The following is a 19,160-nucleotide window of genomic DNA, read 5'->3' as shown; positions in this document are numbered from 1 at the left end:
CCCCAGGCAGCAGCAGCGGCCATGCGGGCCATCTTAGCCTGGGTCTCCTCACTGACCAGCGTCCACTCCTCACAGCACTGCTGGTGTAGCTGCCCCCTAAGAAAGACAAACACACACAAACACACACACACACACACACACACACACACACAAACACACACACACACACACACACACACAGACAGAGCATGAATATGATCATTGCTCCAAACCAACCCTGTGCTTTTAAAACAAACCCCAAAAAAGCAAAGAACAAAGAACGTTTAATTCAAGCTTTCGCGAGGCGAGCTGCCTATGTGTGTCCTCAAGCTCCAAGACTCCAATTCTATAAAACTCCTTCCACCGGGCCTCGCCGACAAATTGCCCATTGTATGAGCCTCCATGTGCTTGCCTTTATTGACTGGGGGAGGAGTGCATACCGCAACAGCTTTGGAGGGCCCGGCTACACACATGGCAGTTGGCTATGGCGCGTTTGACAACCTCAGCCACCGGCGCGATAAAAAGCAGCAGCATGACATCATATCACCAGCGGAAGTGGGAGGTCGAGTTCCAAGGCCAAACTGTGGCGGCCATGTTTGGAGGCACCAAAACCGTGCGCACCAGTGGCGGGGTGGTGCGAGGCTCGGTCTGCATGCGGTTATGCCGGGGTGGCGGGGGGTGGGTGGGGGTTTTGCAGAGAGCGTGGCTGAGTACTTTCCCAGCTGCTCGAGCATCGATGTATATGGGGGTTAGACAAATAAAGGGGGCCTCCAGCTCGCCACTGAGCGTCTGTCACACACGCTGAGCTCGAGCAGGGGGGAGCGGAAAAGGCGGCCCTGCTACCGGCACGCCACGGCTACCCGGCAGTCACGTGGCCCACGTTATGAACGCTATAAAAGAACGGCACACAGGGAGCAGCTAGGCAACTTTTTTGGTAAAAATGGGAGAAAGGAAAAATGTCACAGTTGCAAACTGTGACCCTGCTCTGCTGTTCATTATCCTGTAGCGCACGCGCTCTCTCTCTCTCTCTCTCTCAAGTTGCCAACCTCAGAAAGAATGAATGAGATCCAGGAATATAAAGTTTTGGAAAAAGCCAGCGCATCACGTAAGGGCGTCTCTCGCTAAACACCCACTGACAATTTCTGACATTTCTTCCACTACACTGGAAAGACGTGCTTAAAACACAGACTCAAACACGACAATATGCCGAAGCTGCTGTGAGAATTCACTTTTTGCCCGCACAATTTGGCTTTTGTTCTTAAAAGCCGTGCAGGCTTTATGAGTTCGCTCTGGTGACTGACTTGGACTCAAGTGCTCGCATGAACCTCCAGTCACTCCACCAGCGATTGAATAAAGAGCCATTGTGGCCTCACCCAGAGTCTAGTGGCTGCCTTCCATAAGCTCCTCTGTCATGGCGTGTAAAGAATGAGGTGTTCTTGTTTACTAACCAAGATCAACTTTAATCAGCCTTCTAGGACTGACACCGAGAGTTCAATTAACCTTTCGGGGGTAAAAAGGGCTGGCAACGGATATGACACACTCACTTGGCAGCTTCCTTCCACTGATGCAAGATCGTGTGTTAATGACATGTCTGCCAGCCAATTTGAGGTGGCATGTTTCAATTAGGGCCACAACTCAGTAGAGACAATGAGCTCAAACAAAGTTATAACCTGAACATTCTTTCGGGATGAAAAAGAATGAAATCATGGGAAACGGATTTTCATCTGGAAAATAAAACGACATGTGTATATGGTAATTAACATAATTTTGGAGCGTGCCAATTAACATTAGAGCGTGCCAAATACTAGCCAAATACTTCAAGTTAGAATGTGTGTGTGTGTGTGTTTGTTTGTCACAAATATTTATATTCACGTGTGCGCTTCTCAGTATTATATAAAAGCATAGGTCCCAGCAACTGCCAACCCTTTACAGAAAGTGATGATGCCCTGTGCCCTGTCTGGGAACGGACAGCTCACAACCCTGCCTAGCTATAACATCCCCGTTTCCCAGCAGCACTTGCAGCTCTCCCCTTAGAGTAAATGTTCACTTTTTCCCCTATCTTCTTGCCCAGCCATCAAATTCCATCAGTGCAGACAGCCGGAGCGGGGCCAATGGAGCCCAGAAGAGCAGTACTGGGCAGAGCGACTGGGCAGGCCAGCCCTCGCCCACCTCACCTCACCGCTCCTCACTGCCACCCGTCTCCCCTAAACCTACACACTTAACAGGCATTAGCGTCATGTTTCTACTCGCTCACGCCATCATGAACTGAGAAAGGACTGCATGGGGTGTGTGTGTGTGTGTGTGTGTGTGTGTGTGTGTGTGTGTGTGTGTGTGTGTGTGTGTGTGTGTGTGTGTGTGTGTGTGTGTGTGTGTGTGTGTGTGTGTGTGTGTGTGTGTGTGTGTGTGTGTGTGTGTGTGTGTGTGTGTGTGTGTGTGTGTGTGTGTGTGCGTGCGTGCGTGCGTGCGTGCGTGCGTGCGTGCGTGCACTAGGGATTGTTGAGGGTGTAAATGATTGCATAACTGGACAAGTTTTAAAACAGACCCATGATGGGCATTCAAATGACATGTCCCCCCGCCCCCCCAAAAAATCGATTTGTCAGACCGTGACACGTACCAGAGCTTTTATATAATTGTAGCCGATTGTGTTTTTCCCCTCGTCTCTTTTTCCCCTGTTTTTATCAGTGGTCAACCAAGAAAACGTCACTTTGAGCAAAGCGGACTGAGAAAAGCTTTCCAAGTTCGTCTTTCCCATTAACAGTGTTCACTATCAAACCCAAACGGCGGAACAACAAGGCGACTGCCAAGTTGCCATAAAACCGTATGTATCCAAAGCAACATCCCCAATAGTGGTGACAAATACTCTCTGTTCCTCACCTTTTAAAGGCAAAGTCAGCAATTACACGAACTCTGTAAACACCTCATCGGAAGAGATTGGCGCACAGTTGAAACCAACCTGGCCAAGTCCCTCAGGTGTGGATGAGAGCACGGCTGATATATCTTTGCATGGACAGACAAGCAAAGTGCTCCATAGCATGTATGCCCCTGCCAACACTCACAAAGCACCAGTGAGAGCGGGAGAATGAGTATGGGTAAGGAGCCAGGAAAGCCAGTCTGGGTGCCAGGGAGATTGATGCTATTCAAGCCCTCCTGGCTGACCACCAAGAACTGCATTCTTGCTATGTTGTGTCTCTTTCATCTTTTAACACAGGACCTAATGATGTAAACAAACAATTCCATTGACAAAGCCGCCTTCCATTCTGTTACGTTCTGATCATTTGAGGGATTGAAGGGCAGTCATAAATATAAAAAAGGCTGACACAAGACGCCCTTCTCTATGGTAACCGGTCTCTGCCAACCTCATAAAAGAAGATTCAAGCTTCACCCTGGGATTCCACTATGAACAGGTTCGGTTTGACAAATGAACATGGACAGCTACTGCCCAGCTCATAAAAGAAGATAGCTTCTTGCCTGGCAAAAGAATGTGGTGTGTATGTGTGTGTGTGTGTGTGAATGATGTCTTCCTTAGTCCTACTCACCATTCCCCCAGTGCCTCCAAACAGCGCATGCGGCCCAGGATGAGCTCTGGGTCTTCTTTGTTCATGTCGATTTTCTTGTCGTACGCCACCAGGGCGTCCTCCCACTCGTGGAGCTTCTCGTACCAAGTTGCCTGGATCTCCTGTGAAGTGGGGGTGGGGGGGAGACAAGAGGGAAGGATGAAGTGGTCATTAGGGCTAATGATACAGGATCAAATATTAGCCAGCACTTTGGTAGAATTAATTACACCGATCATAATTGTAATCAACACCAACTGTTGGTTGTAATCAACTTCAGCTGTTTCAACAAAGTTGAGGGGTGTTTTAAAGGATGCCACTTCATCACAAAGTGACCATGACAAACTCCTAAAAGCTGCACTTGAATTCATCCTTTAAATTAAAGTTAAGAGAAACAGATGTTCTTTCGGAGAGGGGGAGCATGGCAGCGCAGAGACGTCTACTGGTTGCGCGGTCCAAGGTAAACTCATTTTCATAACATATTGTCAGCCCTTTAAATGGACCAGAAACCACTATGTGCCCAACCAGAACACTCTACCGACACTATTAAAACGGTCCCCGTGTTATGTAACAGGGTGATCGTATAAACAACGTGAACACGTGAATGTGTGTGTTTACACAAACACCTCCTCTTCACACCTGGAGCCCTGGAAAGACTTCGGGGCTGCTGATTTCAACGTTCTTTTATTATTCTCACCACCACACGACAATGGAGGTGCTGAAACCCCTTCTAACTGGGAGGTCCTAAATCCCTGAAGGCCGCAATCCTATCTTTGGGTTCCAGAGATGGCTACCGCTGAGGAAGACAAGGCAAAATAAACATGCAGAGCGTGGAGCAGGCCTCCAAGACAGAGAGGGCCGTGCACAGGTCCAGTCTCCATGTCCAAGGCACGGAGAGCACTAACAGCTACTGTCAGGTCTGTTTATAAGCACTGGGGAGGAGTGATCGCACGACCAACAACGTAAAGGTTTTCTGGCCAGTTTCTAGATAAACTTAGCACCACCAGACTTCTTCCAAGAACACCATTGCAAAGGGAATTGCCCATTACTCATTAAGTTTATTAGATTAATAAAATAAAAGCTCCAAATTGGAAAATAAGGGGATATTTTTTTTTTTTACGTGTTTCAAGAAGCACGTGTACGCAAGCACTCTCCCCATCTTGTGAACTGGGCCATTGTAGGGTTTTCATCTCTTGGGTGGGTGGGGTGTAAGCTGTCCTGGACGGTATTGTCCTCTTTTGACCTTTGACCACCTGGTGATGTGGCTGACTGGCGGAGTTTCGAAAAGACTGGGGGGGGGGGGGGGGGTAAGGTGGTTGGGGGCTTGGGAGGGGCAGAGGGAGAGGACTCCTGACCCCCTGGTACACCGAGAGGAAAAGCAGGTGTTGAATCAGGGGCTGCTGACTGGCAGCTCGTCACCGAAAGGCTTCTGGAAATCTTAGCTTGACACTTCCAACAACCAAGCACTGAGACGATTACCAGCAAAGATGAGGTCTGCTGGCCCATAAAATCAAAGCACCGACCTGTGAAACAGTGGGAGGGCTGGCGCAGTGGGAACTGTTTCTAAGCTCAATGCAGACACTCAATAAAATAAATTGCGGATAAAACGTTCCCTAAATGATCGCCGTGAGCTGGGATATAAATGGCTCCTTGCACATGCAGACACCGCCACAGACATCTTCTCAACCCCCACGTCTTGTTCCTCTGGGGATGATGCTTTAATAATAATAATGATGATGATGTGTCTGGGCGGCTCATTGTCATGATTTGCCAAAACAAAAGGTTAAATTAGACAAACGTGTACACACCAGAGACGTGATTGCACGGAGGTTGATTGCTGGACAGCGCAATTACATCTTGCTACAATTAAGCTAACATGGGGATAGGCAATCAAAGTTAAACAAAGAGGCCCTGTCTGAAATTTTGCAATGGAATGGATGTGGGGGAAAAAAAGTTGTGTCAGTGTCCAAGGCATGTCTTCTTGTTTATGAAAGTTAGTTCATATCTGGAAGGCGTCCCTCTGGAGAACATGAGACATGCCGGGGAATAACAGCAGGAGCGCTGAGCCTCGCAGTTCAAAGCACGGAGCGGTGGCCAAGACACCTGGGGTTACACGGGACAATGCACTCATCACCTGTTACATACAATAATGTCGTCTGTACAAATATTGTGCCTTTGCAGGAGGAAGCACATTAAACATGCACACCCTTCATAGAGGGAGCGAGAGACTTCTGTGAAAAAGGGAAGATGTTCCCACCATTCTACCAACAAATTTCCATGAGGAAATCCAGCTATCCATGTCTCAACAATATAAAATGACAGAATAATAACACAGTGTCCATCCAAGATTGATGATTTCATGAACCACACTTAATTAAATTAAAAGAAAGAAAATTAAACTCTTGCCAGACCCGGCAGCTAAACATACTTATGAACTGACAAAGAAACAAATTATCCATAATTAAGGACATGTAGCGCTTCTAAAAGAGTACGAAATATTACGGCCAACAAATCACTATATCCCGTACAGTTTCTACCCTTGCAGAACAGGCTGACTCCATGTGTGTGTGTGTGTGTGTGTGTGTGCATCCACGTGTGTGTGAGAGAAAAGAACAAAGTGGCACGTGCCTTAAACTGCACTCATTCTGTGGCCAAGGGAATATGCACTTGTGTGCGAAAGAGGGGGGGGGGGAGCAATTCTCTGTACTATCCAAGGGAGGAAGGGGTGGGAGGATAAGAGAGGGAAGGGGGGGCATGAGAAGGATGGGCTCTTACCAGTTCACCGAAGTGCTTCATGGCGTACTCCAGCACCCCCGATGCCGCCTCTGGCTGCTGCAGCTTGTTGTTGATGCTGGAACAGAGAGAGCACACGCTGGGTCAGACGTATGGGGGCCATAACAGCGGCGACCTGGCTGTGGCTGGCGGCTCCGTGGAGCTCTGGGGAGCACCATGTCAGTGTGATGGATAACGGCTGAGGTCACACATATACAGCTCGATTCAACCTGATGAAACAGAAACGATGACTTCCAGACCGGGCTTTCACTGTGTGAACGATGGCACCCCAGACCCCTGTGGTAGGGGGCTCCTTGCATGGGGTAAATCGTTTTTTTTGGGGGGGGGGGGGGGGCTGTACGACGGGTGCTTTTGTTAAGGGAAATAACAACGGCCTAGCAGGGAAGCACAGTAACCAAGGCCAAACTCTCTGAGATTTAAGTGAGATCTGCCAAACACGGCTGTACTGACAATATAAACAACATGCTGACAGAATTATTATTGTATCAGTCATGTAATCATTTGTGCAAGTTTCCTCTTTGGGGCCATTCAGCCAGGCAGTAGCCATATTTCACAAACACTGGATGTCTTAATGGGGGATGCAGTAAACAAAGTTATGCCCCTACATAAAGGTGAGCAGAAAGTGGTGGTAAATCAAAACGAGTGCAATGGGATACCAACAGACTTGATGAGCAGTTTTGCAGCAAAACTTCACAAGTCTGCATTGGCATCCTCATCACAAGTCGCGGCAAGACCCCATTATCACTATTAATCTCCAATCTGTCATCTGGAGCTCATCCACCTTTCACTACCGAAACAATTTATTAGTTGTTTGCTTTGTCCCCCTAAAAGGTTCTCATCAAAACTCTATGAGACAGACACCAGGAATACGTTGTGTGTAGCCTGAGTGCGGGGTGTGTTGGCCTGTGAGATAAATGGCCCATCATCTATATTTCTGTCATGTCTCCTGATCCCCTCTAATGTCTGTTTAGAAACTCCCCCATCTGGAAGCACTCATCTGGAAAGCCAGGGCTGCAGCTCTCCTCCACTGCTAGCGCCAGGCCTGCCGATCCATCTGCTAAAATGTGGAGAGGGAGCAGAGGAGGTCTGGAGAGGGGTGGCGAGAAAATCAGATGATGGGGGTATAAAGCAAAGGCCTATAGTCTGGTGCCAGACAAGGGAGCTGCTAGCGTTTGCTGTTAGACGAGTATGATGAATGAACCCCGCTACGCTCTCCCCATCAGTGACCAACCGACAGAGACCCCCCTCGGAGGCAGTGGAGGTGATGAGAACTACACAACCCCCCCACTGAAACTGTGTACTGCTCCTTTACATAGAGAGGAAGGTGGAGTTTTCCACTGTTCACTGTGACGGGACTCGCCTTACCAGATGCCATGACTGCTGGACTGCTATACAATAAGAAAATTGTATAACCTGGGAGCAGGGCTGCCTGTCACGTCTATGTGGAAAAGGTGTGTTTTGTGGCACATGGTATAGGTGCAATAAACACCTATCCAGTAGTGGAAATAAAATACAAATGTATTTTCAACATGGGTAGTCTCTCTGCAAACTTATTTATATGGGCTTTGTTAAGTAATGCCATTTAGAAAGCTGACCTTGAACTAATACACCCCCATATATAGGAAAGCCCCCTTCAAGCCTGTTGGTTGACATACTAAGTGTTAGCAGGATGCATGTGGACGGGGCACATAGCTCTAATTTCATCACCAGCTTGTGAGGCTTTAATGCAATATCGTTGTTGAGAAAGTGTCCCTGGGTTCCTGCTGAAAGCAAGTGGGTGCCCCCAGTCTCTCTAATAAGTGCTGAGAGCAAAGGAGCAAAGCGAGTCCTGACTTTTAAGACCCTTATGGGGGAGCACCGCTGAAAGGGGGTCCTCTGAAGAGTCTTGCTCTTTCTGAGATGATTGAATGTGGCCAAAGATCAACAAGCCTAAGGGCAAACAAACTACTTTAAACACCGACTCGAACTGGACTGCGCACCCTGGGAGCTCAACGCAGCAACATAAGTTAATAAGCATCTGCGGGGAATAGAGAAAAAGACACGAGGGCAAGTGAGAGAAAGCGCAAGAATTTGCCAGAGTGACTGATAATAAATACCCTCAACGCCGTTATAACAGAGAGAAGAGTGCTGAAGTTGTTCCTCGGTGTGCGAGCACTCAACACCGAGCTCAAGCGAGGAAACCAGAAACAAGCGAGAGCAGATCCCATCATTCACTTGAGGATATTGGCCTCTGCCATAACAACCAGCCAACTGGAGTCTTTTAAATGCGGCCTGATGAGCTAAACAGTCTGTCAAGGCTGCAGTGGTGTCTTCCAAAGAAGACTTAAGCCCAATTCATTGTCCAGGTGACAAGTGTCACTCGACAAAAAAATGACGTCAAAGATACCAATAATTGGGGTCTGCTGGGGTGTCGCAGAGCTTGTTACGCACATCAAATTATTTTACGGGTAGCTGGCTTAATATCTATGCAATGATCTTTGTCAGTGTATGACTGTTAAAAAGCTTTTATGTCATTAATTTTCCTACTAGCAATGTCTGATGAGAATTAATGGGCCCAAGTGCTCTCTGGGACAGTGAGGACACACATAACAATAAAAAAACAGATTTAGGAAACAGACGGACAGATAATCAGAAAAGGGGCATCTAAATATGTGCAAAGAACATTTATTCCTACGCTTGCTTTCCTTGACATTCTTGGAGAAAATGGCCATCCATACCGGTTTAGATAAACCATCAGACAGCTCAAGAAGGAAACAATCACAGCTTGGCTTTGCCATCCTCAATTCTGACTCTTCCTCTCTAGGCCTTTCTGCCAATGTCTTTAAAATCAACATCAAAGTGCTAAAGTTGGGGGAAGGGGAGCCCCTTCAGCCAGACTTGTGCAGTAGTCTAATACCTGGTGGTGGGTTAATGCCAAAAACACAGGAGCTGCCTGGAGAGTAATGTCCTTTCATTTCTGAAAAAAAAAAACTGAACATGTGCAAGTGCTTGCAACTATTTCTAGGAGCACACAGCCAGGACTGTGGAGACAAAGGACCATTTTTCGTGAGCTACAAAAGAACCCATTAGTGTGGAAAACTCAGCGGTCAAGTGTTCACCTTTAAAAGTGTTACATAACTAAAACAGGCAGAGAAGCAGGGAGATAGCCGAGAGCGGAGGGAGTTAGGGGGGGAGTGCAGCGAGAGAGAATGCTGATGAAGATCCAATCTTCACATGTGGTTTCTGGTTTTAATTCACAAGGGTACCCATTCCTGGGTAACATTTTGACTCCGCAGAAAAACCATGACGCAAGCCAAATAGTCCTGAATAGCTAGGACAGCTCAATCAACTCTTGTGGAAGGGAGCACTGTGATCTGTATACCAACTCTCCTCACACACACACACTAAGTTGCAAAGTGTTCTGGTATTCCAGATGTGTTGCTTGGAGATGACTAATGGTAACAAGAAACATAATGAAGCCTGTGTGACCCCGGGGGACTTGTCTGTCCCTCTGTGGAGGCCATCTGGCCTTGAGCCCCACACACTCATCTAAACACAAACAGATGACAGGCTCGCACAAAACTGAGAAACCTGATGTCTACCTTATCGTTCTGCTAACGAGCATCAACTATGTAAGTGCCACTGTGCCACAATTATTTTTTTACACAAAACTAGTGCTGAAAACGGTAAGGAGCCATTGATGACCTAATTTTAGAGTTGCTATGGGTATTTAATGACAGGTAATGGATGGTTAGAAAAATATGCTGCAGATATCCCAAATAAATACACAACATTTTCTGAAAGTGGTCTATTATGTGCTTTATGTGAAAGTGTAATGCATTTCATTATCAGCACATTTCAGGTTTCATGTTGATTTTGGTTTGTCTAATATGACGACATATAAACACATATGCCCAGAGGATATTTACACTCTAACTGAACCACATTTATTCCACACATCTTCAATACTTTGCCTTGAGCAAGAGCCTCATTAAGAAGGCAATGAAATGGCCTATAAAAGCAAAACAAAAAACAAAAAAAAACAATGTCATGCCAGATATAATCTAAAACCATCAAACCAGACCATCAAAATTTCATATTTTAATCATTAAACTGCTCCGTATCTTTCGCATGAGGCTTAACCGATTAATAGGATGGAAATGTCCTCTCATGACACTCAGCTGACACGCAGATGAAAATCAAGGTCGCCCCTCCACAGGCATGTTCGGAGCTGTGGGGTCCAAATGGGAATGCCAACACTAATGCTAATATACCCTGACATTAAAAGTAAGTGTCCCTCTGAGTCTAAGACAAAGCGGAGAGCTTAAGTGTCCTCACCAGAAAAAAAACAAGGGCACACTGCCGTTAAATATGAGCTCTAACCCCCCAACACAATCAGCCCACGATTCCAGTATTGCCTTTCGGAGGTCTGGCAACTTCAAAACAGACTGTGGAAGACTGCTGTGTACCACGGGCGCATTAGGCTCTGGCAGTTGTCGGATACGCGGGCTCTGACATTGGTTATGTGACGGATATTAGACGAGGTACGAGGCTCTCCGATCCGAGCTGCTATTTGCATCTGATTTTTTTTTTGCACAAAGGAAACACGGGGAGAGCAGCACAGGCAGAGGAAACCCAATGCTTGCGTGAGAGAGCAGCATCGAGGGAGGATCTCCACTTTGGCCTCACAGGAGACCCTTCGAAAGGAGACAATGCAACAACACAGAGGCTGCAGACTAAACTGGGAGCCTGAGCCAATGCCTCTGGTCAGAGGACTGGACAAATGTGTTGTTGTGCCGCTGCTTTGGGACTGGAATGTCATTGAATTGGCTGTGGGATGGCTGAATAAGGACCTCCACTGCAGCAGTTTTTCGGATACTGATTTTACAAACAATACTTCTCAGGCTTTCTGTATCGGTGGAAAACTTTAGTGTTGACATTAGGTTGATGTATGACTATCCATATTTATATATTATATTCGAGTTAGTATTCTTCCTGAGGGGCCACTAGAAAAATTATGGGATATAAAATGAATAGACACACTGTTCAGGCTTGATCCATTGCAGCTCAGATGCCCCCAAACGGCTTTTCCTGCAGGATCACCTCTCTAGTTTGGTTCCTAGACATAAACACACTATGAGGCTTTTAGCTCTGTTCACCTCGGAGCGGAAGCCTATTCATCCTCTACTCGTTGACATCATTTTACCAGAGTTATAGTCATGAGAGTTCAACTCAACCACCTAATCAGCCCGTCTAATTTACAACGGAAGGCAATAATCAGATTGTAAGGCTTAATGGGTTTCACAACAGAGCAAATAACTACATGGTCAATGACTATGACCACAAGAAAAACCTTTTAGCTCAGTTCTTTAAGGGTAAACTTCAAGCTTATCAGGTTACAAACTTTTAAGGGACAGGAATGTAAGATTTCATCACAATGTTTACAATTGAACAATATTAAATATGTAATATCAAATACCTGTGTCAGTTGAAAAGTCATCATTTTTTTTTATTTTCTTGTTTTTTGTTTGAAGTTAAAAAAGGCATGGAAAGGAAGAAAAACAGGAATCTAAAATGTCTAATAGTAAACATCAAGTGAATGGAAAGTTCATTCTTGACGCAGAACTTTGGGCAACAGGCTAAGACGGGTCACTGAAATGTGACTGTTAAAGCCTTTCAGGTGTACATATTTAGCAAGAATGTCTTATTTTCTTTCCAGGGAATGAAGACAACCCAAATAGGCACAATGCATCCATCCAAGAGGACAGACCTTTCAGCCTCTCCAGCCTCTCCCTGCTACCCTGCACATTTCAGCCCGGAGCGAAATACTCGCAGTCTAGCATGAAGCACAACAAAAGTCTAAGGGTACCGAAAAAGAGGGTAGCCTTTGTCCCTTTGCTTCAAGTTAATCTAATCTGGAAAGTATACTCATTTGATCCCTCTTGATTTTCATGCCGTTCAGGCTTCCAAACACATGGCGCTGGTCCCCGTGGTCAAAGACTGAGACAGCTAAATGATGCTGGCTTTTAAAGTTGTGGCACAGAACATTGCTGAATGAATCTCGGATATTACACAACATTTTAAAATTCCACTTTCGGGAACGATTTTTTTTTCTTTTTGGTTTGTTTTGTGGGAGTGGAGGTGATTCAAGACATTTTTTTCTCTCATTTTGTGCCTGTTCACAAATAGAGATCTATTCAACAAGCCTTACATAATGTCTGAGGAGGTTCTTTTTTTTCTTCTCGATTGTAAGGTTCAACAGTTGAACTGCTCTCACTGACAGAAGCCATCCAGACACTGCACAACCTACAGACCCTGACCACGCAGTGCGGAAATATATATATATATTTTGGAACCTGTGTGTGTTGACACCACATGAAGAGTGTGTGCTTGTGTTTGCGGAGCTGCAATACCACTGTAATGATTGTAATGACTCTGCACGTGATGATGGCGCATCTCCCGATAAACACACAGGCATGGCTTAGGGGTGAGAAACAAGCACGTGCTGACAACACCTGACTCAGTAGCTGCTGTGAGTTAATGTGTATTAGTTTGTGTGTGTGTGTGTGTGTGTGTGTGTGTGTGTGTTTGTGCGAAGAAGCAAGGAAAACTCTGTGCAACATTCATTAAAGGCACTTAGAGTGTTCAAAGCATTCCGCGGCAAACAACGCCATCTCTATAAAAACAGATGCGGTAGAGTAGCAGTCATGGACGTAAAGCACAGTTAAACCAGGGCAGTTAAAAGTGTTTTTACCTTGGAGGGTGCCCCTTACCGACCTTACTGCCCCCCTGGTCAAGGGTGGTTCTCTTTAGGCAACAGAAAATACCACCTGTGTGTCACAGTACCAAGACACAAACAGATTGAAGCACAATGCCGAGGTCCTATAGTATTTCATAGGCCACCTTTCCTAGTTTAGAGTGGCATGCCAAAGGCATTAAGTTATAGATGACACATTTTTTATATATATTTTAAGCAAGATTACTTTCTTATTTCCATCTTTTACAACAAAAAAAAGGATAAGGCCCCAAAGTAAAAGTTTGGGCACCCGGCATGGTCAGTAGTAACAAGTATCTCAGCCTGTAAACTCGTTTTGTAGCCAACTAAGAGTCTTTCAACTCTTGATTGGAAGATTTTTGCCCATTCTTTCTTGCTTGGGCTGTCATGGATGCACTGCTCTTTTGAGGTCCATCCACAGATTTTCGATGATGTTTAGGTTGGGGGACTGTAAGGGCCATGGCAAAACCTTCAGCTAGCCCCTCTTGAGGTAGTCCATTGTGATTTTGAGGTATGTGGATGTCATATTTGAGTAGGTGTCGCTGTACAGTAGTGCAACAGTGCACCATCACCCCAGAGTCTGATAAATCTTCCTGAAGGTCTTTTGCAAACAAACAGGTTTTTCAACCTGACCTCCAACGTTCCTGTTCATTGCCATTTCTTAGTTACATTACAGCCTGAGGAAACGGCTACCTGTGAATGCTTTTCTATCTTCTCCTGCTTTGTTTTAATTATCAGAGTGATAGGTAGCGGCTTAGAGGCTGATGTTTGGGAAAGGTTTGAGAAGTCAGTATTTATAAAGCTTTGAAATTGACATCATCTGGCCTTTCCTAACGATGATTGTGAGCCAACAATAGCCCTAACAAGCTAATTAAGGTCTGAGACCTTGGTAAAAGTTATCCGAGAGCTCAAATCTCTTGGGCTGCAGAAACTTTGGCATAGTGCTCCTTTCCTTTTTGCACGTTAAAATCGTGCCAAACTAAAACAATACACTAATCTTGAAGAATGTTTCAACTTTATGCCTTCTGGAGATCAGTTCATCTTCTACTCACTTAACTATTCACGATAACAGAAATGTTGACAATGGGTGCCCAAACCTTTGCATGCCACTGTAGGTCAAGTCTCCCCTGAATGCAAACCATTGAGAACGAAGACATGGCTCCATCTCACTCTTGAATTCGCCACAGTGGGGTTGGAAAAGGTCTTTAGTAGCATGACCTAATGGAAAACCTTGATAGGGGTAGATATGGCAGGGTGGGCTTGCAGAGGTCAGATAAAGTCACATCCCCATGAGATGCTACAACAACAAGCCTTGTCTGGCTCTCCAAACCACCCCAGCAGAAAATGGAGGCCACATGGAGTCTAGCTAGACAAAACAGAGCATGGCACCACCACAGGCGCTGTTCCACTATGGTAACTCACAGGGTGTTTTGGGGGGGCACTTTTAGGCATTTCTCTGTTGCAGGAACTGCCCCTGTAGGATGTCTTTCAGGGCCGATTCTGTAAAGGTTTGCGCCACCTAGGAATGCCCTGAATTCCTGCAGTGGAAAAGCACCTCAAGTCTCTAAAGCGTGTGGTGTTGTTTGGTCCCCTTATTAATTGAGAATGAGAGCAGGGTCTGGTGAGTGTGCAGAATGGCGTAGAATTTCGCTGAACCAGTGAATAATTATCTGTAAGCTCTGTCAAGACGCACAGCTGTTTGGAGGCAGAGTATAATAGGGGACAGCCCAAGGCTGTGGTGTTTGACAAGGCTCATGCTCTCTGAGAACCACTGGTTTGTACCAAAGCCTGATTGCAATCAATGACACAGCAATCAATGCGGGAAGGGTAGATGGCATAGCGCCAACGGTAACTACCCAATCGCAGCACAGAGTGCTTGAGGAGAGAGGTGTTTTTCCATTCCAAATAGACCCCCCCTCACCCCACCCCCACCCCCAGTCCTCCGTCCTATACCTCCTGATTCTTCCCAGCATTGGTGACAGATGGGACCAGGGGAGGGTCAGCAATCTTGACAGCAGCCATCTGAGCAGCTCACTCACAGATGCATCCAAAAACAACTTACTTCGAACGCCTGCAGTTGCCAAACTGACAGAACACAATAAAGCCTTTTGGAAAATAAAAAAAATTAAAAAAAAGTATGAGGAGAAAAGTATGCAATAGAGCTCATCACGCATGACATCATCCTCAGTGTATAAGGGATGGAGCTGGTACGAGTGTGTGACTGCCAGTAAAGTGTGTGACTGCCTGGTTGGTCCTGGCCTCTCGGACACTACACATACCTGTGGCCTCGTGCTGAAAACACAGAGGCCCGAACCACAGACCACAAACCGGCAATAAAGTATTAGTCAAAAAACCCCACCGAATTTTCCAAACCCAACAGTTAGTTCCTGCAGCCTGGGGCATACAGACGAGTCTGACAGGAGTTTCTCTGACATGTCTGTTGACACATCGATGGTACTGTTTGGGATCAGGCTTGGGCAAAGAATACGGCCCGAAGCAAAATCCAGACATATCTTCAGGTAATGGTAAAGACAGAAGAAATAGGAATCTAGCACTTAAATACAAGTGTGCGTTCCATAACACACAAACAGTTCTCTCATATCAGGCAAGCGGGGATCAGCCTTAAAACCTTCCTTAAAAAACAATACTTCAGCTCTCCAAAACAAGCAGAGGTTTGGTCCGATTGATCTTTTACAATCTTTCCTTTGTTTTTTTTTTACATTCTGAAAACTCTATTCAAAACTAAACACGCTTGATTAGTTGGAGACTGCACACAATTAGCCTGAAATTGTAGGTTCCTTGAAATGGTAGGCCTTGTATGACTTAGAAAAGAAGAATATGCCTTGTGAAAACAGTAGTCCTCTGCACCATGAAATATCATACACCATTTCCCATTCGGTGAGACTAATTTGGAAAGCAGATTGGTTTTCAAATCCACCACATCATTTATTAGCGACATACCACTGCGCCATGTCAGGCTGAGATTCAGGAGCATGCTTTGTTTGTTTTAGTAGTCTATCTGCAGGAGGTTCACTAACCGATTCATTTGGGACATGGGCCATTATAAAATGATTGACCAATAATTTGACCCAGAACTTCAATCGATGGGACAGCCAGCTGAGAAAACAAGCAAGGCTCACTAAAATGAGAAAACAAGAAGGTTCCAAAGGGGGGTGTCTGTCCAAAACGACTGTGCCCTGACAGGTATGTACTGGTGTCAAAATGAATGTGTAAATTTTTTGTGATTCATTTAAAATATTTAACACAATGACAGCATCCTTGGTTTTGTTATTATTTATGTGAGTGCATACATAATGGTTAAAATATCTGGGGGCATTCACCATACACCTGACATGAAGCTTAGGTGAATTCACAAACTTGCAAGTTTATTGAGCACTTCAACTTACAATTAAACCAACGGGCTGCACACCAAGTTCTAACTACCGACCAGCTGACCTCGCTAGCTCCCTCTCTTCTCTGCTGTTCCATGTCTTCGTCTCAATCCCCGTTTCAAAGCAATTTTGAGAAACGGTGATGTGCAGGCTCGTCACAAGGTTCATCCAGACACTCCTCGCACCAGGGACGCAGCAAGGCTTTTGAGTGATTTAGGCTCTTTACACACAGATGGTGCTTAGAGGATGAAGGGGTGGGATACAGCCCTGATATTTCCAAAACCATTTCTGCTTTAGACAATAATTACTCATCATATTCTGCGGATAGGTCACAGATTTACAGGGTCAATAATGGAAAAAGCCGAGACACATGTTGGCATTTAAATTTCAACAGTTGAAAGAGATCCCACTGCTGACAAAAGTGACTGCAGAGGAGGCTGTTCTGTACTGCTTCAAAACTTGGATGTTGACGAGTACACTGCCCTTATGCTCCTGCCAGTCTGACAATCAATACACCGCAGAAAGTTGGAATGAAATGGGCAAGAATTTACTGAAGAACTCTTTGTTTTACCAATGCCCATCGAATTACAATTATAAGTAAACTATAAGTCCACCGTGCTTTGTTTCAGTACTCTCTCCCAACTTATCACACACAGGGGCTGTAAGTAAAAGTATTGCCTCAAAGGAATGGCCATCTAGATGGCATTCCATCAAAGAGTCCAAACAGTCCTGGACAGATTTATTGGTGGTCTGCGGTTTAAATGAAAACACTTTAATATTGGAAAAAAATATGGCCTTGTTTTTTTCCTCCCAGAGATAAAGGATGTCCACCTTTTCACGAAAACCTTCAGGACAGCCATTATTGGCAAACGAGAGACTCCGGGCCTTCTCAGGGAGAGCGTGCACAGTGTGCGCTCTATGCCATTAACACATCGAGGCGAAACCCCGGCGGGATGAATGCCTCGCCGAAGACCGCGTCACCTTGGGGTCAAGGGTCAGAAGGGGAGCTCCCGAGAGGGACTCGGCCTCGTTGATTCCTGCCAGTGACTGCTGCCTCTCTGGAATGTTACGTCACCACTTGGATGAGGAAATGGAACAACGTGCACCACTTCAGGGACAGACGTAGACCTCATACATGTTGATCACATTTTTCAAAGTGAATTGTAGCTGCTGAACATCTGTTTCATGCTATGGGGAGCTAATTCCTTTTTTGATCAAATCAAAGTCAATCAAAAAGCTTTGCTCCTTTGCACCGTTATGTACAACAGCCTACACTGATGCCCCCATCCAATTCCAAAACAATGGAGAGAAAAAAACGAATGGCCGGTTGCGTTATGTCTGTAACGATGAGACGACTTATATTTGGAATGCAGACAGGCAGAGTTGGCAAGTAATGTACAAACTTCAAAGGCCTTTGTGTGCAGTAGGAATGATTGCCTGAGTTTTACTTCTGACCCTGAGCATGGTACAAACAAAGAGCTGAAAGGCCTTTTCAGGAAGTCCATACGGTGATCATTACTACATCTGTGCAAAGAAAAACAACCAAAGCTAGACAAGGAAAAAGAAACACGTATTCATGAAAGGAGGAACACAGAAAAAAATGGCGCAAAAGGAAGGCCACTGGTATTAGCTCTGTATTAGCGTCTGGATTCAACAGATACAAGGTGTTCCCTTTACCTCAGAGAATAGTCACATGGTGTGCACACTGGAGACACGACTTTAGAGAAGAACAAAGGGAGCAAACAGGTCGTGTCTCCTTCTTTTGTCTCCTTCTTTTGTACCCTCTGGTCCTGCTACTGTTCAGCGGGTGGCAGACAGCGCACCTGGCTCCTGTCCACCGCACTCTAATGGCTTCCACCTGGTAACCACGGTGACCTCGGCAAGTGGAGCACGGAATGGCACGTAGAGACTTGAGCTTTTCCGCTCAGACATTTGATTAGTGCCAGGGACATACTTGAACATTCATAACATGAGATCCCCCTAAACAACAATACACAGCTATAAGACTCCTTAATACCTTAGCACTTATATGCATTCCGGATCGCACACACTCAAAGGGAGCACAGATTGTGTTAGCTAATGCATCTCTAATATTTGATGTACAATGCTGTCAGTAAGTCTTCAATAAAGGCAAATTGGTTTAATAATCGTTTTACGGCCACGGGTCTTGTCAGGGTGTCATCACATCACCCTCCCTGTTTAGAGTGTAAACAATGAGCGGTGCTCCTGAGAGATTCACGCTCCCCGGGGAATCCCTCTCCGCTTTCATCCACCCAAAGACCACACAGCTACTACCGTCAGAGCGGACACCCAGCCCACAAGCTTGACAGACACCAGGGCAAAAAGACCAGGCTTTAATTTGTACCCACGAAAAATGAAAACACAAATATTATCATACATTTCCTATTAACTTCTGTGAGTTTAAGGAATGTGAGGCTTTCATAAATTCTACCAGAATTAACCAGGAAGAGTTGTTTTGCGTGGCAATCAATGACGTCTGAAGTTCAGGGGCAATCAGAAACAATCTCTGAGACAAGCAGTGAATGTGCAGTCAGCCTGGCGAGATCAAAAGGGCAGAATAATACACCAACAGACCCGGTCGCTGTCATTCCTCTGCCCTTTTAGATGGCAAATGATAAAAGAGGCACAAAATCTGTGGTTGATGTGCCTTCCTTCACTTCCCTGAGGCAA

General features: G+C 45.6%; 1 protein-coding gene across 1 annotated transcript in view; it reads right to left on the bottom strand.

Annotated features, from left to right (window-relative positions):
* The window catches only part of mtor (mechanistic target of rapamycin kinase), a gene marked incomplete at its 5' end in the record, with an annotated part of 67,670 nt that overhangs the window by 25,205 nt on the left and 23,305 nt on the right, over positions 1–19,160 (bottom strand). The window contains 3 exons of the mRNA XM_031566300.2: positions 1–96; positions 3,516–3,655; positions 6,306–6,381. The exon at positions 1–96 is cut by the window's left edge and continues 5 nt beyond it. Coding sequence (XP_031422160.1) covers positions 1–96; positions 3,516–3,655; positions 6,306–6,381 — 312 coding nt within the window. The remainder of the gene's footprint in view (positions 97–3,515; positions 3,656–6,305; positions 6,382–19,160) is intronic.

Source organism: Clupea harengus, chromosome 4 (assembly GCF_900700415.2).
Source record: "Clupea harengus chromosome 4, Ch_v2.0.2, whole genome shotgun sequence".
Taxonomy (NCBI): domain Eukaryota; kingdom Metazoa; phylum Chordata; class Actinopteri; order Clupeiformes; family Clupeidae; genus Clupea; species Clupea harengus.
The sequence above is the reverse complement of the archived record's forward strand: the minus strand, read 5'-3'. Positions and strand labels throughout refer to the sequence as shown.